General features: G+C 40.0%; 1 protein-coding gene across 1 annotated transcript; it reads right to left on the bottom strand.

Annotated features, from left to right (window-relative positions):
* Positions 1–467: 467 nt before the first annotated feature.
* LOC138878580 (uncharacterized) lies at positions 468–1,055 on the bottom strand. Its single transcript, XM_070158272.1, has one exon. It carries the CDS (start codon positions 1,053–1,055, stop codon positions 468–470), a length of 588 nt encoding a protein of 195 aa, XP_070014373.1.
* Between the last annotated feature and the right edge of the window lie 21,553 nt (positions 1,056–22,608).

The raw sequence follows: 22,608 nt of genomic DNA, 5'->3' as shown, positions 1-22,608 counted from the left end.
AACTTGAAAACATAGTCAGGAAATTCTTCACTCTCAAACCCAGGAGGTTGTTTAACAAACACTTCCTCCTTCAGATAGCCATTCAAGAATGCACTTTTTACATCCATCTGATAGAAGGTGAACTCCATGTGTGCAGCAAAAGCTATTAGCATTCTTATAGCTTCCATTATGGCTACAGGTGCAAACTTCTCATCATAGTCAATGCCTTCTTCTTGATTATATCCCTTAACCACCAGTCTGGCCTTGTTCCTTGTGATATTTCCTTGTTCATCCAGCTAGTTTCTAAACCCATCTGGTACCTATGACAGTTCTGTTCTTGGGTCTTTGTACCAAGTGACAAACCTTGCTTCTTTTAAACTGATTAAGCTCCTCTTGCATCTCTATAATCCAATCTGGAACCTTTAGAGCTTCCTCGATGTTCTTAGGTTAAACCTATGAGAGGAATGATATGAGTGCACAAAGATTTCTCAGAGATGACCTAGTTTGCACTCCTGCATTAGGATCAGAGTTGATGTTGTCAAGAGGATGTGAACTTTGATGTTTCCATGCCTAATCTGCATTCCTAGAGGTTGTTCTTCCAAGGAATGACCTAAAGGAATAGTTTCGGTAGGTATAGCTTCATCAGTCTGGTTAGAAATTAGAGTAGTTCTCTCTTCTTCTTGCTCCTCATGATCACTGTCAACTTCTTTGTGATCTCTGGATCCATCTTCATGTTGAGGTTCAGGTACCTTAGGAGCTCCTTCACCAGTGAGTCCTATGTCATAACCATTATCCTGCAGACCTTTCTCAACCAAATTATTAGATTCATCAAAAATAACATAAACATTTTCTTCTACACACATAGTTCTTTTATTAAAAACTTTGTAGGCCTTACTATGTGGAGAGTAACCCAAGAGAATTCCCTTATCACTTTCGTTATCAAACTTACCTAGAACTTCTTTGTCATTATTGTGCACAAAACATTTGCACTCAAATGCTCTTAGGTAAATGATGTTAGGCTTTCTCCCTCGAAGTAACTCATAGGGAGTTTTCTCAAGAATAGGTCTACCACGCATTTGTTTATCAAGTATCATGCAGTATTGACTGTCTCAGCCCATAAACTCCTAGACAATCCACTATCAATCAGCATGGTCCTTTCCATGTCTTATAGGGATCTATTCTTTCTTTCCGTAACACCATTTTATTGTGGAGTTCTAGGTGCAGAGAAATTATGATCAATGCTATATATGTTACAAGACTCAAGGAATTTAGAATTTTCAAACTCAATTCCATGGTCTGTTCTTATACATAAACATTTTAGTCCAGTTTTTATTGGATGATCTAACAAACACACAGAAAACATTAAAAGTTTCATCTTTAGATCCTAAAAACAGAGTCAATGTATACCTGGAAAAGTCACATACAATGATAAAAACATACTTCTTACCTTCTCTGCTCCTTACTCTCATTGGTCCACAAAGGTTCATATGAAGGATTTCCAGAGGTTTGGAGGTGCAAAAAACCCTTTTAGATTTAAAAGGTGACCTTACATGTTTCCCTCTAACACAGGCATCACAAACCTTGTCTGAGGAGAACTCAACTTTTGGTTAGCCAAGGACCAAGCCCTTTGCTATCAACTTGTTGAGTTGAGAAAGACTAGCATGACCCAGTCTTCTATGCCATAACTGTGGATCATCATCCACTACACTTAAGCATGTGTGCTCACTCTGAGGAAGAGACATAATGAATATCTTGTAAATATTGCTATGTCTCTTACCTTTTAACACAACTTCATTAATATCAAGCTTACTGACAGTTCAGATTTTGGAATTGAAGCTTACTTCATTTCCTTTATCACACATTTGAGAGATTCTAAGAAAATTATGTTTGAGGCCTACGACATAATACACATCTTCTATAGCATGAGAGAGTGACTTACCGACCTTACCAATACCTGTTATCTGGCCTTTTTCTCATTTCCAAATGACAAACTCCCTCCTTGGAAGACTGTCAGTGAGAGAAAGTTTTTCTTTTCTCCAGTCATATGTCTTGAGCATCCACTATCTAGATATCAGTCTTGATTATTCCTTCTCACTTTAGCCTGCACCAAAAATCACAAGTTAGTCTTGAGAATCCAGACAAGCTTGGCTCTCTTTATATTTGAAAAAGGATGAATCAGATCTCTTCTTGCCCCGAAGGGAAGAGTATTAATAGATATTTTCTTATTAAACTTAATCCACTTAGTATGGACAAAAGTCTTGGCTTTTGGTTCCTTTTCCTTCTTCACATTTTAGCAAGGCCAAAGGTGTTTTTAAACTACGAAAGAATTAAGGCAGGGAAAGTATCTCTAAAGTATCATACCTTTCCAAAATGAGTGCATATTTTATTAGAAATTTCTACATACTTTGGATCAAATTTGGGAACATGTTTTCTATAGCCAATTCCTGATTTGTTAGTACTGCAGTTTTCATTAAGCCAGTTCAAGGCATCTGATGATCTATGCCATTTTCTTAGTCTAGATAGTTCATAATTAGCCTTTTCTAGATTTTCTTGCAGGACTTTATTCCTACATTTAGCATCACAAAGATTATCTTTAGCCCCTTTTAATTCCTTTTCAAGCTTATCCCACAGATCACTCTTTTTTTCCTTATCATGTATATTAGGTGACTTCTCAGAAGTGAGCTCAAAAACCTGGTTCTTAAGGTCTTTGACTTGTCCTTCTAGATCAACTTTTTCAGATTCAAGTTCTTTGAGATCATGTTTTACACATGAGAGGTTGCTTATTAATTGATCATTTCCAGTACTCATTTTGTCCATTTCACTCATCATGGTCACAATTATGGCCATCCATTATTTTTTAGACATAGAATGAATATTGTTTTTCAAGTTAGAGATACTTAACTAATTTGTTTTATCATTAGTCTCTAAATCACTCATGACCATCATTCCTATCACTTATTCTTTTGTTTAGCTTTCTTCAATCGCCATCAGTGCTACTTCAATGTTTTCATCTCCAAAATCAGCTTCCAAGGTTCTCCATATATCATAGGTAGAGATGAAAGAGGACACTTTGTAGAGAACATTTCTGGGCAAGCTTCTGTAGAGCAGGTCCTTTGCTTTAGCATTTTTCTGGATTAGCTGATGATCTTCATCATCATATTCCTCTTCTTTGTTGTTACACTTGTTATCTTCACCATCCATTTTAGTAGGGATGATTGGTCCATGACTGAAAATTACCCATAGGTTAAAGTCAGTGGCCTGAAGGAATGTTTTCATACGCATCTTCCATTCATCATATTGATGTCCATCAATAGAGGAGGTCTTCCAATGCATATCCTAAGCTGCACTGGAGGCTCTGTCTCTACTACCTGATGTTCATCAATTAGAGCATAGAGACTTATGGCTTCATCCTTATTTTCTTCCTCTTTATCACTTCCACTATCCTCATATGCTGCTAAAAGGTATGCTTCATTACTTCAGTGAATTATTTACCTATTTTTTCCTTTGTTGGAACCCTTTTCTCTCATCTTCTCCCGTTTTTCCTTTTCAGATCATTATTTCATCCACTCAATTTCTCACATTGTGCAGTCTTTGACCATGTGGTCTATCTTGCTACACTTGTAGCTCCTATCATAATTAGCTTTGTCGATCTGCTTAGGCTTACTATTGGTCTCTCTCTTTGTGATGACCCAAAGGCTCATCTTCTGTTTTAAAATTCAAATTTGTGTTCTAAGGCCTTAAAAATCTTATTTTATCTCACTTCGATTTACGTGCACAATCCAGACCTAATTTCGGAAAGCCTTTATTTGGAAAATTTATGAAATAATCATTTTTTTCCCTAAAAAGTAAATTTTTGTTGATTTCGGTCAACGTTTTGGATTAATAGACTCGAACCTATGATTTGACATTCCCAATAGGTCTGTAGTAATATATGGAACCTGGGCGTATACCCGGAATCGAATTCCGAGGTCCTATGCCCGAGAAATAAATTTTTGATGAAAAATGTAATACTGAAAATCCAATGATTTAAAGAAATTGATTAATGTTTGATCTTGTTGGTATCGGGCCAGTATTTTAGTTCCAGAGCCTGGTACATGTTTAACATAATATTTAAGTCGTGTCTATGAAATTTGGTGAAAAACGGAATTGATTTGACATGATTCGGACCTTTGGTTGAGAAAATAGAAGTTTTGAAACTATCTTGAAACTTTCATGCAATTTTGTGCTAAATTCATAGTTCTAGGTATTATTTTGGCGATTTGATCGCATGAGTAAGTTTGTATGAAGTTTTAAGACTTCTGTGCATATTTGGTTTGGAGCCCCGAGGACTCGGGTGAATTTAGGATAGGCTACTGAGTGTTTTGGAACTTAGAAAAAAATTGCTGGTATTGCTGAACTTGTTGCAGGCCTCTGATCTCGCATTTGCGAGGTCAGGCATCGCAATTGCAAACCCTGCAGGTTCCACATTTGCGAGGCTTTAATCACAATTGTGATTAAAAGCTGGACCATGCAGTCTTCGCATTTGCAAAGATTTCTTTGCATTTGCAAAGTGAAGTGGGGAGGGGCAGTGATCGCAAATGCGATCATTTTGTCGCATTTGCGGAGGTCCCTGTTCGCAATTGCAATCATTACCTTCGCAATTGCGAAGGCAACAGAGGTGTGGAGAACTTCGCATTTGCGAGCTTCGCAAATGCGACAACTGCAGCTGGTATGTTTGGACTTAGACGGGATTTTTTATTCATTCTCCCATTTTTCAAAACCTAAACTCAAGAGGCGAATTTCCAAAGGATAGTTCTTCCCCAAATCATTGTTAATGATTCTTAACTCATTTCTTTCAATCTTTTACTTCTTTTTGCAAGATGTCATCCTAGAATCTAAGGTTTTTCATGGCGGAATTGGGGATTTTCGGGTTGAACTTAGGAATTTCAAAATTTGGGGATTTAGACCTCAAATTGAGGTTGGATTCCAAAACCAATTGTATATTTGGGCTCGTGGGTGAATGGGTTTTGGTCCGAACCTCGAGTTTTAACCAAGTAGGCTTGGGGTCGGTTTTTGATGTTTTGGGAAAAATATTGGGAAACCTATAGGTATGCATTAGAATTGATTTCTTTAGTAATAATTGATGTTATTAAGTTAATTATGACTAGGTACGAGTGGATTGGAGGTGGAATCAAGAGGTAAAGCGATAATTGAGCTTGAATTGCCCGTTGGATTGAGGTAAGTGTTTGGTCTAAATTTGAATCGAGGGGTTAGGGATCCCCGACTTGATTGCTATGTGAAATTCCATGTGAGTGGCGTATAGGTGTGGTGATGAGTACCTATACGCTGTCAAATTATTTGTTTAGCATGTTCTCTTCCCCATTCCCAATATATTATTTTCTTATCTTAACTATTCCATGCTTATTGATGCTTCCATGTATAATTGCTTCATGTTAGCTATTGTTTTCTTTATTGAAGGTATTAGTTATTTCGTAGTTTCATTGTGTTACGCTATTGGTTTAAGCTGGTTTACCAGTGTTTCGCAGTATATTTTGGTTGGTCTCACTGTGTAGTAATAACGGAGTGAGGTTTCATAATTGTATAGTCTTCTGTTTGACTTAGTTTGAGGTGTAAATATGTGGAGGGTTTTTGAGCTAAATTGTGAAATTTCTATTCATATTTTGTGATTGGTACTGATATGGTGGGATTGGATTGCACGTCGCAATAGGAGGAATAAGGGTGAAATGTGATTGTCTGGTGGGATTGGGTTACGTTCCGCAACAAGGAGTAATAAGGGTGGACAGGTGAGATCGGGTTGCACTCCACAACAGGAGGAATAAGGGTGATATATTGAGGAGTAATAAGGGTGGACTGGTGGGATCGGGTTGCATGCCGCAACAAGGAGTAATAAGGGTGAATGTTCATATTGTTATTGCTTATATGGTGGTATTGGGATGTGCGCCTCATCATTTTTGTTGTTTATGTATTTCTCCTCTGCTGTGATTCTATTCTGTAGCATTGTAACTCTCTTAAGGATTGGTTATAGCTTAGTACTGGCAAGATAATTGAGTTCCGTATTTATTTTACTGCAAATTATTGTTCCATTTCGTTCCGTACTTCTTTTTGCTTTATTATCAACTGTATGCAGGTTATATTGCAAATGCCCCACCTTAGCCTCGTCATTACCTCGTCGAGGTTAGGCTCGACACTTACCAATGCATGGGGTCGGTTGTACTGATACTGCACTCTGCACTTTCTATGCAGATATTTGAGTTGGTTGTGGCTGATCAAGAGGTCGGTTGCAGGCAGTCATCTGGGAGACCCAAGGTAGTCTTGCAGGCGTCTGCAGGCCCTGGCGTCTCCTCCTATATTCTATATTCCTGTTTTATTTTCTTTCGAGACAGATGTGCTTTTCTTTCAAATCAATACTTGTAGATATTCTTAGTATGTTCGTGGGTTGTGACACTAGTTTCTGGGTGGTAACAATTTCGGTTTTGTTAATAGTATAAGGATAATCAGTTAATTATGAACTTCTGCTTTTATTTTCATTGATTTAGTTTTGTTAATTTTTTAATTACAAAAATTTAAAGGATAAAGGTGAATATAACTCTAACGTCACCATCATGGTCCCAACGATGGAAAATTCGGGTCGTGACACGTTGGTATTAGAGCACTAGGTTGCCTAGGTCTCACAATTGATAAACAAGCTTAGTAGAGTCTGAGGGATCGGTGCGGAGACGTCTGTGCTTATACCCTAGAGGCTATAGAGTTAGGAACAATTTCACTTCTATTCTTCTATATTGTGCGATTTGATCTCTCAATGCTAATTGAACTCTCTACTATGTTCCTTCGCAGATGGCGAGAAGGCGTACTGCTTCATCAGTTGATCAGCAGCCCGAGCCCCTAGTTACAGCTCCTTCAAGGGGCAGAAAACGAGGCTGAGGCCATGCTAGAGGCCAAGGCAAGTGCAGGTCTCAGCCCAGAGCTCGAGCAGCAGTACCAGCGGCGGAGCCTCAGGTAGAGTTTGTTGAGGAGGCTCCGGCCCAAACCATTCTAGCAGGGCCAGCTCAGGTTCCAGAGGAGTTCATAGCTACCCCGGTACTTCATGATGCTTTGGTCCATCTAGTAGGCCTTATGGAGAGTGTTACTCATGCCGATACATTCCCTGTAGCACTAGCTATCTCTTGGGCTGGGGGAGGATCATAGACTCCCGCTACTCACACTTCGGAGCAGATGACTCCCTAGATTCAGACTCCAGCAGCTCAGCTAGTTGGGGTAGTTTTGCCGGGTGTTGTAGCACAGACCGGCGATGGATCAGTTATGTCTTCTGAGGCCTTGTGGAATTTGGATAGGTTAACCAAGATTTTCACCACTACCTATGGCGTCACATCTTCAGAGGATCCCCAGGACTATCTGGACAGTTGTCACGAGGTGTTACGGAACATGGGGATAGTGGAGACCAATGGGGTCGACTTTGCTACCTTTCGTCTGTCAGGTTCCACCAAGAAATGGTGGAGGGATTATTGTTTGGCCAGACCATCTAGGTCACTAATTCTCACTTGGGACCAGTTCTCTCAGCTATTTTTGAAGAAGTATCTTCCTATCACTCAAAGAGAGGACTAACGGAGGCAATTCGAGTGCCTTCAGTAGGGTTCTATGACCGTCACTCAGTACGAGACTAGATTTTTTATCTAGCCCGTCATGCTCTTCTTATACTTCCTACCGAGAGAGAGAGAGAGAGAGAGAGAGAGAGAGGGACTTGCTCAGCTAATCAAATTGCAGATGGCTAAGGAGTCAGGGAGTGAGATTTCTTTCCAAGATGCAGCCAATGTAGCCAGATGAGTTGAGATGGTTCTAGCTTAGGGGAGTAGTCAAGGGTATGACAAGAGGCCTCATCACATCGGTGGATTTAGTGGGGCCTCATTTGGAGGCCGTGGCACTTTTGGTAAGGGCCATCCTCCCAGGCCGTTTCACTTAGCACTTCAGACATCCCATAGAGCTTTAGGGGTCGTGGTCCTTATGTATCTCCTTCAGGGCAACCAGCTTATAGTGCACCGCCAGATCCTATCAGAGCACCTTCTCTTCAGTGTTATCATCGCAGTCGGCCGGCTCATCAAGGTCAGTCTCAGCTTTCTCAGCCGCAGTATCAGGATGGATGTTTTAAGTGTAGTGAGTATGGACATATCTGGAGGACCTGTCTGAGATTGGTGGGTGTTCAGCCACATCAGTAGGGTTCTCATGCCATGATCTCGGCACTGCCTGCTCAGCCAGCTAGAGGTAGGGGTTAGGACATTAAAGGTGAAGGCTAGCCAGCAAGAGGTCGTCCTAGGGATATGGTTCAGAGTGGTAAGGCCTAGCCCCGATGTTATGCTTTCCCAGCCAGGCCTGAGGCTGGGTCCTCCGATACTGTCATCACAGGTATTTTTTTGGTTTGCACTAGAGATGTTTCATTCTATTTGATCCAGGGTCTACATACACCTATGTGTCTTCTTATTTTGCTTCATATTTGGTTGTGCCTTGTGATTTTTTAAGTGCTCCCGTATATGTGTCCATACCGGTGGGGGATTCTATTGTTGTAGATCATGTCTATCATTCGTGTGTGGTTATTATTAGGGGTATTGAGACTAGCGTAGATCTCCTACTTCTCGATATGGTTTATTTTGATGACATTTTGGGGATGGATTGGCTTTCACCTTACATGCTATATTGGATTGCCACGCTAAGATCGTGACCTTAGCCTTGCCAGGGTTTCCTCGATTAGAGTGGGGAGGGACTCCTGGTCATTCTACCAGTAGGGTTGTCTTTTATATGAAGGCTTGACGTATGGTCGAGAAGGGGTGCTTGGCTTATTTGGCTTATGTTCATGATTCTATTTCGGAGGCTTCTTCCATGGATTTTATACTAGTCGTTCGAGAGTTTCCTGAGTTATTTCCTGTAGACCTACCGGGGATGCCACCCGACAGGGATATCGACTTTTGCATTTATTTGGCTACGGGTACTTAGCCCATTTCTATTCTGTCGTACCGTATGGCCCCGCCAGAGTTGAAAGAATTGAAGGAGCAATTGCAAGATTTGCTTGATAAGGGCTTTATTAGACTTAGCATCTTGCCTTGGGGTGCGCTGGTGTTGTTTGTAAAGAAGAAGGATGGGTCGATAAGGATGTGCATAGATTATCGGTAGTTGAACAAAGTCACCATTAAGAACAAGTATCCATTGCCGAGAATTGATGACTTATTTGATCAGCTTTAGGGTGCTAATATGTTTTCAAAGATCGATTTGAGGTCTGGCTACCATCAGTTGAGGATTAGGGCATCCGATGTCCCTAAGACAGCTTTTCGAACTCGATATGGGCATTATGAGTTCCTAATGATGTCATTTGGCTTGACAAATGCACCAGCAGCATTTATGGATTTGATGAACCGGGTGTTCAAGCCCTATCTGGATTCCTTCATGATTACTTTTATTGATGATATCTTGATCTACTCTCGCAGTCGAGAGGAGCATGAGCAGCATCTTCAGATCATTCTCCAGACTCTGAGGGACAACCAATTATATTCTAAGTTATCGAAATGTGAGTTTTGGTTGAGTGCAGTTGCTTTCTTGGGTCACGTTGTATCAACAGAGGGTATTCAGGTGGATCCTAAGAAGATTGAAGCAGTCAAGGATCGGCCTAGACCCACATCAGCTATAGAGATCTGGAGTTTCTTGGGTTTGACGGATTATTACTGTCGGTTTGTGGAGGAGTTTTCATCTATAGCAGCCCTAATGACTAGGTTGACCCAGAAGGATGCCACATTCAAGTGGTTGGACGAGTATGAGGTGAGCTTTCAAAAGCTCAAGACAGCTTTGACTATGGCGCCGATATTGGTGTTGCCCACAGTTTCAGGGCCCTATACAGTATATTATGACGCATCTCGTATTAGACTTGGTGTGGTGTTGACGCAGAATGGCAAAGTTATTGCATATGCTTTGCGGCAGTTGAAGATTCATGAGAAGAATTATCCAGTTCATGACTTGGAGCTAGTAGCCATTGTTCACGAACTGAAGATCTGGAGGCACTATTTATTTAGTGTGTCGTATGAGGTGTTCACGAATCATAAGAGCTTGTAGTATTTGTTCAAAAAAAGGAGCTCAATTTAAGGCAAAGAAGGTGGTTGGAGCTATTGAAAGACTATGATATCACCATCTTGTATCATCCTGGGAAGGCCAATGTGGTGGCTGATGCTTTGAGTAGGAAGTCAGTCAGTATGGACAGCCTTACGTATATTCCAGTCAGTGAGAGACCACTTGCATTAGATGTTCAGGCTTTGGCCAATCAGTTCGTGATGCTAGATGTTTCTTAGCCCAGATGTGTTTTAGCTTGCACAATCGCTCGATCTTCCTTATTTGAGCATATTAGGGAGCGGAAGTATGATCATCATCATTTGCTTGTCCTTAGGGACACAGTACGGCGCGGAGATGCCAAGAAGGTTACAGTTGGAGATGATGGAGTTTTGAGGATGCAGAGTCGTGTTTGTGTGCCTAATGTGGATGAGCTTTGGGACATGATTCTAGAGGAGACCCATAGTTCCCGGTATTCTATTCATTTGGGCACCGATAAAATATATCAGGACTCGTAGCAACATTATTGGTAGAGGAGGATGAAGAAGGATATTTTAGCATATGTAGCTCGGTGTTTAAATTATCAGCAAATAAAGTAAGAGCATGAGAGACCTGATGGTTTGCTTCAGAAGATTGAGATTTCTGAGTGGAAGTGGGAGCATATCATTATGGATTTCATTGTTGGACTCCAACTCACTCAGAGAAAGTCCGATGCAGTATGGGTTATTGTGGATAGGCTGACCAAGTCAGTACATTTCATTCCTGTGGCAGTTTTCTATTCTTCGGATATTGGCAGAGATTTATATCCGTGAGATCATTCGCTTTCATGGTGTGACCGTGTCTATCATTTCTAATCGAGGTACATAGTTAACCTCGCATTTCTAGAGGGCAGTAGAGCGTGAGTTGGGTATGCGGGTCGAGTTGAGCACATCATTTCAGCCTCAAACAGACAGACAGTCTGAGCGTACTATTCAAATCTTGGAGGATATGCTTCGTGCCTGTGTTATTGACTTTGGAGGTTCTTGGGATCAGTTCTTGCCATTAACAGAGTTTGCCTACAGCAACAGTTATTAGTCGAGCATCCATATGACTCCCTATAAGGCATTATATGGTAGACGGTGTTGATCGCCTGTTGGGTGGTTTGAGCTGGGAGAGGCTCGGTTGTTGGGTACAGATTTAGTGTAGGATGCCTTGGATAAGGATAAGATCATACAAGATAGACTTCGTACAGTGCAGTCCAAGCAAAAGAGTTATGCCGATTGTAAGGTTCATGACATGGCATTTATGGTCGGAAAGAGAGTGTTGCTTCGGGTGTCACCCATGAAGGGTGTGATGCAATTTGGGAAGAAGGGCAAGTTAAGCCGTAGGTTTATTGGGCCTTTTGAGATTCTTCGGAGAGTGGGTGAGGTGGCTAATGAGGCATTGCCACTCAGTTTATCAGCAGTCCATCTGGTATTCCATGTGTCTATGCTCCGAAAGTATCACGGTGATCCATCCCACGTGTTGAACTTCAGCACTGTCCAGTTGGACAAGGACTTGACCTACGAAGAGGAGCCGGTAGCTATTCTAGACCGGCAGGTTCGTCAGTTGAGATCAAAGAGTTATTCTTCGGTTCGTATGTAGTGGAGAGGGTAGCCTGTGGAGGCAGCTACCTGGGAGTCCGAGTCCGATATGCGGAGCAGATATCCCCATATTTTCACTAGCTCGGGTATTTTTCTATATCCGTTCGAGGACGAATGATTATTTTAGAGATGGAGAATGTGATGACCCAAAGGGTCATCTTCTGTTTTAAAACTTGAAGTCGTGTTCCAAGGCCTTAAAACCCTCATTTTATCTCTCCTCGATTTGCGTGCACATTCCGGACGTGATTCCGGAAATCCATTAATTTGAAAAACTTTATGAAATAACAATTTTTGGCCTAAAAAGTTAATTTTTGTTGGCTTTAGTCAATATTTTGGGTAAATAGATTCGGACCCATGATTTGACGGTCCCGATAGGTCCGTAGTAAAATATAGGACCTGGGCGTATGCCCAGAATCGAATTCCAACGTCTCAGGCCCAAGAAATAACTTTTTGATGAAAATTGCAATACTGAACATCCAATGATTTAAAGAAATTGATTAATGTTTGATCTCATTGGTATCGGGCCTGTATTTTAGTTTCGGAGTCCGGTGCAGGTTTAACATAATATTTAAGTCATGTCTGTGAAATTTGGTGAAAACGGAATTGATTTGACGTGATTCGGACCTTTAGTTGAGAAAATAGACGTTTTGAAACTATCTTGAAAATTTCATGCAATTTGGTGCTAAATTCATAGTTCTAGGTGTTATTTTGGCAATTTGATCGCATGAGCAAGTTCGTATGATATTTTAAGACTTGTGTGCATATTTGGTTTGGAGCCCCGAGGGCTCGGGGGAGTTTCGGATAGGCTACATAGTGTTTTGAAACTTAGGGAAAATTTACTGGTATTGTTGATAGGTTACAAGTACCTTGGGCATAAATATTTTACTATATGTTTTGATGATCTAAAAAATTTACCATCCAGAACCAGATAAGGAACCTGTTGCACATTTACAAGACCTTGAGATCACAAATTTCCAGGTTGGGATCTAGTGTGGGATATAACTAAACTCTTTAGAGTGGAAGGAACAGCTGAGGGAACAGGTCCCTACCAGTTCCCGAGAAGAATGTATGAAGTCAACTCTCTAGCAAGAAAGTTGCTTCCTGCACACACTACTGCACAGGAATAGTGCAGCAGTCAGTTTTCTGTGGAAAGCTTTTTACCTACCTTGCCTACATCATTGTAAGTGATGTCACACACGTATAAATACAATCAAGGAAGGTAAAACAACTTACTTCATAAGAGAACCAGATAAAGGACCTGAAGCATGCCTGGTACAATCATTCAAGTTAATCGGCTCAAGATAATCTGGGCAGTGTGCCTTTAGATTCACAAGAACCAGTTAGGGACCTGATCCCTTGGTGTTCCCCTGACAGAAGTATAAGTCAACTATACAGCTGAAAAGCAACTGCAGAAAGTGACTGCCTGCAATAGTACACGCGACAATTTAGCAGACAGTGCAGCAGTCACTTCTCATTAGGAAGAGACATGTACTAACCAATAATTGACATCACCATTGTGAATTGACATCACTATGGTGATTTCTTTTGTAGTATAAACCTGGTGCAAGGTACAAGACATTCTCTTCAACATTTGCAAAAATCAAAAGAAAATATTCTCTCAAGTGCTTGCCACAACCTCTCTCAAGAACAAAGTTGCTGCAACCTCAAGGACCGGATCCAAGATTGAAGATATCTTAAGTCCTTAGGTTTGTTGAGTCTTTGTTATTTGTTCTTCATTTGTAACTCCTACTTAGCTTAGTTAGAAGCATTGTGTAGGAAACCTTTTATAAATCATAAACCCTTGTGTTTGTGTCTTGGCTAGAGTTGGTCGAGTTGTGAAGTCTTTGTAATAGAGTTATTACTAAGTGGCTTGAAATAGTGTTGTTACAAGTTAGTTAAAGTCATTGTAATTAGAGAGTGACAAAGTGGCTTGTGGTGAGAGTACCACAAGTTAGTTGAGTTGAATTCTTTGTAGTGGAGTCATTACAAAGTGGCTTGTAATAGGTGTTTACAAGTAGGTGAAGTTGAAAGTCTACAAGTGTAGGTCGTGGTTTTTATCCCTTTGAGTTGGGATTTTTCCACGTAAAAATCCTTTGTGTTCTTTATTTACTGTCGAGCTACTGTGGGAACAATTAGAGAACCTGATTTCCTATACTGGTTGGTTTTACAGTCTGTTGCTTACAGTGGGAACTGATAGAGTCTGGTTCTCTATACATTTTGGTGGACGCTTAGTTTCTATATAATCCTTCTTTCCAAATATGCCAGAAGTGAACCCAACTCTCTCACTTTCCAAAATCCTAACTCCATCAGAATCAAAACCCTAAGAATTCTTTGGTAGATCTTGATGGAAGTTTAACTGAAAGGGAACAGGGTAGATCTAATATTCTAGAGCGTGAGGCTAAAGTTGTTGCGGGATTTGTGGAAGCCTTGAAGGATGGAGAAATTGGTAAATGTGAGGACTGAATAAGGGTAAACAGATTGAGAAGAAAAAGAGGGAGACATGACTGCTCAGGGATAGAAAGGGTAGTGTAAATGAGGAACTTGGTTCCTTATAGAAGCAAATGGTTGAGCCATTAGGTTTGGAGAGGTAGAAAACTTTGAAGTCTCAAAAAGTGCTGTAAGGCAGAGTGTTGACTCTGATATTGCTGAAAAATGGAGGAACTTCTTGACATTATTGAGTTCCAAAAATAGAATCACCTCTTTGTTCCTCCAAGTCCCAATGTTTCTGAAGAAGAAGTACAAACTTCTATGTTCTATGTGATACTATGATGCTATATGTGCATGGGACTGAGTTTGTTCTTGATGAGAAGCAGCTTGGGGAGATTCTTGGTGATCTGATTGATGGTTCAGCCTACTCAGATAGGTTGAGCATCAGGTCCTCGTAGACCCTCGGCAGAATAGAATTCTAAGTTGAAGGGTGAGAATGAAAGATTAAGGAAACAGGTGGAGGAACTGAGAGAGCAGATGATCATTGATCAAAGGAGAGTAAATGAACGAATTGACAAGCTAATCAAGGCCTTAGCCCCTTACTTTTCTTCCTGCCCAGTGATACAAATTCCCTTGAACTCTTATCTTCTTTTGATCCCTATAGTTGATGATATTGGTACTTTAGTTGTTTAAATTGTCATATTATGTATTGTTGAAACTACTGTGATTTTATTATAATTACTCCACTATGGTCAATCACTCTATTTTGTGCAATGACATTCCCTTGTTGTTCTTGTTATTGTTTATGCTATGTTGCCCAAGTGGCATGAGTTAATGTTGCTGAACTTCTTTTTGGTTGTGCTTCTTCTATTATTCTTTTCGATGATGCCAAAAGCAGGAAGTTATAGTTATATAGGTGTCAACATGGGTGTGAAAGTTTTGCTTGGTAAAAGATAGTTGTGCATGAATTTTATATAGGTGTCAACATGGGGGAGGAACAAAATCGAATTGATATGTTGTGTTGTGCAAGAAAGATAGCTCTGCTTTGTAGGGGGAACGTTGCAGATAATATGTTAATTATAGGTCTGATCCACAGGGAAACATGTGAGAAATCTGGTTCTCAAGAGAAATATTAATTTTGGGTTTGTCATCATCAAAAAAGGGGAAATTGCTCTAAGTTACATTATGTCATGTTTTGATGATGACAAACGAACTGGGTACGGACCAAATGTGATCAGTGCATATAAGGAATCTGATTCTCAGGGGGAATAATTCTAGGTTTGTCATTCATCAAAAAGGGGGAAATTGATAAGTTATGGTACTTTGAGTTTTGATGATTTGCCAAACAGTCTTGAGGAACCTGTTGTGATCAGCTCCTTAGGTTTGGTTCTCATGGGGAATATGACTGGTTCATAGGGGGAACAATGTGGAGATCTAATTATCAGGAGGAATATTAATTCTACGTTTGTCATCATCAAAAAAGTAAAAATTGATAGGTTACAAGTACCTTGGGCATAAGTACTTTACTTTATATTTGATGATCTAACAAACTTACCATCCAAAATCAGATAAGGAACCTGTTACACATTTACAAGACCTTGAGATCACAAAGTTCCAGGTTGGGATCCAGCGTGGGACATAACTCAAATCTTTAGAGTGGAAGGAACAGTTGAGGGAACAGGTCCCTACCAGTTCTCGAGAAGACTATATGAAGTCAACTCTCCAGTAGGAAAGTTGTTGCCTGCACACGCTACTGCATAGGAACCGTGCAGCAATCAACTTTCTGTGGAAGGCTTTTTACCTACCTTACTTACATCATTGTAAGTGATGTCACACACGTATAAATACAATCAAGGAAGGTAAAACCACTTACTTCATGAGAGAACCAGATAAAGGACCTGAAGCATGCCTAGTACAATCATTCAAGTTAATCGACTCAAGATAATCTAGGCAGTGTGCCTTTAGATTCATAAGAACCAAATTAGGGACCTGATCCCTTGGTGTTCCCCTAACAGAAGTATAAGTCAACTATACAGCTGGAAAGCAATTGCAGAAAGTGACTGCCCGCAACAGTACACGTGATAGTTCAGCAGATAGTGCAATAGTCACTTCCCTTTAGGAAGAGACATGTACTAACCAAGAATTGACATCACCATGGTAATGTCTTTTGTAGTATAAACCTGGTGCAAGGCAAGACATTCTCTTCAACACTTGCAAAAATTAAAAATTAAATATTCTCTCAAGTGCTTGCCACAACCTCTCTCAAGAACAAAGCTGTTGCAACCTGACCGAATTCAAGATTGAAGATATCTTAAGTCCATAGGTTTGTTGAGTCTTTGTTATTTGTTCTTCATTTGTAACTCCTACTTAGCTTAGTTAGAAGCATTGTGTAGGAAACCTTTTATAAATCATAAACCCTTGTGTTTGCGTCTTGGCTAGAGTTAGTCGAGTTGTGAAGTCTTCGTAATAGAGTTATTATAAAGTGGCTTGTAATAGTGTTGTTACAAGTTAGTTAAAGTCTTTGTAACTAGAGAGTGACAAAGTAGCTTGAAATAAGAGTATCACAAATTAGTTAAAGTCTTTGTAACTAGAGAGTGACAAAGTGGCTTGTGGTGCAAGTTAGTTGAGTTGAATTCTTTGTAGTGGAGTCATTACAAAGTGGCTTATAATAAGTGTTTACAAGTTAGTGAAGTTGAAAGCCTACAAGTGTAGGTCGTGGTTTTTACCCCCTTGAGTTGGGATGTTTCCACGTAAAAATCCTTTGTGCTCTTTATTTACTGTCGAGCTACTGTGGGAACAATTAGAGAACCTAATTCCCTATACTGGTTGGTTTTACAGTCTGTTGCTTATAGTGGGAATTGATAGAGAATCTGGTTCTCTGTACATTCTGGTGGATGCTTAGTTTCTAACAATTGTTGAGCTTGTTGCAGGCCTCTAATCTCGCATTTGCAAGGTCAAGCATCGCAATTGCGAACCCTGCAGGTTCCACATTTGCGAGGCTTTCATCGCAATTGCGATTAAAATCTGGGCCATGCAGTTTTCACATTTGTGAAGATTTCTTTGCATTTGCAAAGTGAAGTGGGGAGGGGCAGTGATCACAAATGCGATCATTTTATTGCATTTGCGGAGGTCCCTATTCGCAATTGCGATCATTTCTTTCATAATTGCGAAGGCAGCAGAGGTGTGGAGAACCTCGCATTTTCGATGGTTTTTCACCTTTGCGATGCTCAGGTTGCAAATACGACATCTGCAGCTGATATGTTTGGACGTAAACGGGATTTTTCATTCATTCTCCCATTTTTCAAAACCTAAACTTCAAGAGGTAATTTTCCAAAGGCTAGTTCTTCCCCAAATCATAGGTAAATGATTCTTAACTCATTTCTTTCAATCTTTTACTTCTTTTCACAAGATTTCATCCTAGAATCTAGGGGTTTTCATGGTGGAATTGGAGATTTTTGGGTAGTAGTTAAGAATTTCGAAATTTGGGGATTTTGACCACAAATTGAGGCCGGATTCCAAAACCAATTGTATATTTGGGCTCGTAGGCGAATGGGTGAATGGGTTTTGGTACGAACCTCAAGTTTTGATCAAGCGGACCCAGATTCGGTTTTTGACTTTTTGGGGAAAATGTTGGGAAGCCTATAATTATGTATTAGAATTGATTTCTTTAGCAATAATTGATGTTATTAAGTTAATTATGACTAGATACGAGTGTATTGGAGATGGGATCGAGAGTTAAAGTGTTAATTGAGCTTTGAATTGCCCGTCAGATTGGGGTAAGTATTTAGTCTAACTTTGACTCGAGGGATTAGGGATTCCCGACTTGATTGCTATGTGAAATTCCATGTGCGTGGAGTATAAACATAGTGACAAGTACCTATGCACCACCAAATTATTTGTCTAGTATGTTCCCTTCTCCGTTCCTAATATATTATCTTCCCATCTTAACTGTTCTATGCTTATTGATGCTTCCATGTCTAATTGCTTCCTGTTAGATGTTGTTTTCTTTATTGAAGGTATTATTTATTTCGTAGTTTCATTGTGTTACGTTATTGGTTTAAGCTAGTTTATCGGTGTTTCATAGTATATTTTGGTTGGTCTCGCTGTGTAGTAATAACAGAGTAAGGTTTCATTATTGTATAGTCTTCTGTTTGACTTGGTTTGAGGTGTAAATATTATGGAGGGTTTTGAGCTAAACTGTGAAATTTCTATTCTTATTTTGTGATTGGTACTGATATGGTGGGATCAGGTTGCACGCTGCAACAGGAGGAATAAGGTTGAAATGTGATTGTCAGGTGGGATCGGGTTGCACGCCGCAACAAGGAGTAATAAGGGTGGACAGGTGGGATCGGGTTGCACGCCGCAACAGGAGGAAAAAGGATGATATATTGAGGAGTAATAAGGGTGGACTAGTGGTATCAGGTTGCACGCCGCAACAAGGAGTAATAAGGGTGAATGTTCATATTGTTACTGTTTATATGGTGGGATCGGGATGTGCGCCGCATCATTTTTGTTGTTTATGTATTTCTCCTCTATTGTGATTCTGTTTTGTAGCATTGTAACTTTCTTAAGGATTGGTTATAACTGAGTACTGGCAAGATAATTGAGCTCCGTATTTATTTTACTGCAAATTATTGTTCCATTTCGTTCCGTACTTCCTTTTGCTTTATTATCAACTGTATGCAGGTTATATTACAAATGCCCCGCCTTAGGCTCGTCACTACCTCGTCGAGGTTAGGCTCGACACTTACAAGTACATGGGGTCGGTTGTACTAATACTGCACTCTGCACTTTCTGTACAGATTTTAGAGTTGGTTGTGGTTGATCGAGTGGTCGGTTGGAGGCAATCATCTAGGAGACCCAAGGTAGTCCTGCAGGCGTCCACAGGACATGGCGTCCCCTCCTATGTTCTACATTCCTGTTTTATTTTCTTTTGAGAAAGATGTGCTTTTCTTTCAGACATACTTGTAGATATTCTTAGTATGTTCGTGGATTGTGACATCAGTTTCTAGGTGGTAACTGTTTCATTTTTGTTAATAGTATAAGGATAATAAGTTAATTATGTACTTCCATTTTTATTTCTATTGATTTAGTTTTGTTAATTTTTAATTACAAAAAGGTAAAGGAAAAAAGGTGAATAGAACTCTAATGTTGGCTTGCCTAGCGAGTGCGATGTTAGTCGCCATCACGATCCCGGCGGTGGGAAATCGGGTCGTGACAGTCTTAGATGCATTTTTGGAGTTCTTCATGAACTTCTTGAACTAGCAAACATTGTTAGGCCAGGATCATCACTATCAGATTCATCTTGCTTAGACGCTTTAAGGACCATGGCCTTATCCCTCTTTGGTTCTTCCTTATGCAATTCTATTTTTCTTATTTCATGAGTCTTTAAGTTTCCAACTAACTCATCAAGTGGGATCTTGTCCAGCTCTCTAGCTTCCTGAATAGCTACGACTTTTGACTCCCATGAAGCTGGAAGGATCCTTAGAAATTTTCTAACCAACTCTTCTGAGGTAAACACTTTTCCAAGTGACTTCATTTCATTAGTTATTATGGTAAACCTAGTCATCATCTCCTGGATGGGCTCAGACTCCTTCATTGAGAAGAGCTCATAGTTTCTCATAAGTAGATCTATTCTTTATCTCTTCACTTGTTTTGTTCCTTCATGAGCAATTTGAAGTGCATCCCAGATCTCCCTTACATTAGAGCAAGCAGATATTCTGTTGTACTCATCAGGACCAAGTCCACATATAAGGATTTTCTTACCCTCTACATTCTTGTCCATCATTCTGAAATCTGCTGCCACAAATTCAGAGGGGTCCTTATGAACTATTTCATTTTGTGCATTTTGTTTAGTAGGAGGTAATGGACCTTGGTTTACAATGGTTCATAGTTCATAGTCTTCAAGTTTTAGGTAATTTTCCATTCTTGCTTTCCACCAACTGTAATATTTTTCATTGAGCAGGGGTAGTCTGGTAGTTGATTGTCCTTCATTAATTCTGGGTGGAGCACTTATTTTGCTTCCAAGATCTCTCTAGGTTTTAGCCGTATGTGTAAGAGAGCCTGCTCTGATACCAATTATCAGTTTAAATGGCCTTATGAATTACTAAAGAACTTAATTCTTTACCGTACTCCTTAGACATGAAATAAAATAAGTAGTAAAGAAAAAAATAGCAATTTCAATTGCCTGTACTCAATGCACATTCTCAGGGATCCATCCTTCTTCTTTACGAATAGTACTAGTGCACCTGGAGATATACTTGGTCTGATAAAACCCTTATCTAACAAATCCTGTAGTTGTTGTTTTAGCTCTTTCAACTCTGTTGGTGCCATCCGATATGGAGGTATTGATATGGGTTGTGTATCAGGTGGCAAATCAATATCAAAATCTATTTCTCATAGTGGAGGCAATCTTGGTAAATCCTTAGGAAATACATCAGAAAATTCTCTCACTACTGATACATTTTCTATACTAATTATTTCCTTTCTTGTGTCATTTACAATAGTTATTAGACCCAATCAACCTTTCTTCAGAAGTCGTCGAGCTTTCATAAAAGATACAACTTTGCAAATCTCTAGAACTTGACTCCCTCTTAGAATAAAATTGGGTTCATTTGGTATCTCAAACTTAACTGTCTTTGCATGACAATCGACTATAGCATAGCAAGAATATAACTAATCCATTCCCATCAGCATGCCAAAGTCAATCATATCAAGTACAATAAGATCAGCTAGAGTATCTTTACCCTCAACCTGAATGTGACAAGCACGATACGTGTATTCAGCTAATAGAGACTGTCCAACAAGAGTAGCAACTAGAAAAGGATCATTCAATAGATCAGGCTATCTACTAAACCTCAAAGCAAAGTACGAGGACACATAGGAGTGAGTAGATCTCGGATCAATCAACGCAAGTGCATCAAATGAACAGACAGAAAAAATACTTGTAACCACAGCATTCGAGGCCTGAGCATCCTGTCTAGTAAATGCAAAAACTCTCACCTGACCTCTACCAGCATTCCCTTGTCCTTGATTCACAGTAGTATGGTCTCCAGCACCTTGACCTCTATTTCCTGTACCTGTAGCACCTGAAGTATTACGATTAGTCTGAGTCGGTGCAGCTGACTAAATAGAAGCCTGGTTGAAATTTCTCGGAGGCTGAGGGCAATCCCTCAAGTGATGTCCCAACTGGCCACACCGAAAGCACTCTCCAGTTAGAATATGACATTGTCCCAAATGTTATCTACCATAGGTCTGGCATATATCTGCCCAGAATTATGATGTCCAGAAGATAATGGTCCCCTATTACCTTGTCTTGTGGTCTGTATGTAGATTGTGAAGACATGTGTGTCCCTGTCTGAGAACACTATTATTGTTATTGTCCCTGATTTCCTACTCATGGGTTTTCACTAAAACCGCCACTGAAAGCCCCTCATGTCTTGGCCTTCTTATGTAAATCACTAGTTGCACGCTCATCACATCCCTATTTTTCAATCTTTCTAGCAAGGTAGACTACATCAGAGTATGATAAAGTCTTCATCTGTGGGGCTACTGCAGTGTATAGACGACCAACCAATCCATCAACAAACCTCTGAACTCGAGCTTTTTTGGTAGGCACTAAGTAAGGAGCATATATAGCCAGCTTACAAAACTTAGTGTTATATGTTGACACATCCATATCTAGAGTCTGAACCAATCTCTCAAAGTCTCTAGCATATTTTTTTTATCAGGCTGTCTAGAAGAAAATGATTCTTGAACAACTTAGTGAACTCGTCCCATGTTAGTGGTTCTGCTCCTGCTGGCCTTCCTAGCAATACAGTTTCATACCATGTGTTGGCCATATCCTCTAGTTTGTATGTTGCGAGCTCCACGGCTCTCTCACTAGAACATCCAAGAGCACGTAATGCCTTAAGTGTCCCATCCAAGAAACTTTGAGGATCTGCTGAATTATCGGAACCTATGAATTTTGGTGATTTTAATTTCAAAAACTCTTGCAGGGATACTTCCTTATTTCCGAAAGTCTGAGTCCGGGCAGGTGCTTGTGTCTGTAACGTAGCCTGAGGAGCTGAACTTTCACCCTGAGTAGGCACCAATGCCTCTAACACATTCAATAACCTTGCCATTGCATCTGCAGGTAAGGCAGCAGTAGGTACAATAGTTGGCACTGGTGGTGGAGCGTTCTGAACTCCATGTCCTTGCACTTGATCTGGCATAGCAGTTGGGGTTGACCCATGTTCTCAACTTCAGGTTGAGGAACAATCTGTCTTCTAGTTTGATGAACCCCAACTTGACCTCCACCCCGGGTAGTACCACGTCCAGCAAATGAGGGTGTGCGTTGTTGATACCTAATTTTTCCCTCATATTTTTTAAAATGTGCATACATATTTTCAAATATTGTACATGCACAAGTGTTTTCACAATTTTTTTATAGTTTTTAAAAGCCTTAAATCAACTTATTTCTGAATTTTTAATTATATATATCTTCAATAATTATCTCCCA

This window comes from Nicotiana sylvestris, chromosome 9 (genome assembly GCF_000393655.2).
Source record: "Nicotiana sylvestris chromosome 9, ASM39365v2, whole genome shotgun sequence".
In the NCBI taxonomy this organism is placed as follows: domain Eukaryota; kingdom Viridiplantae; phylum Streptophyta; class Magnoliopsida; order Solanales; family Solanaceae; genus Nicotiana; species Nicotiana sylvestris.
Note: the sequence above shows the minus strand (reverse complement) of the source record. Positions and strands in the feature narration are given on the sequence as shown.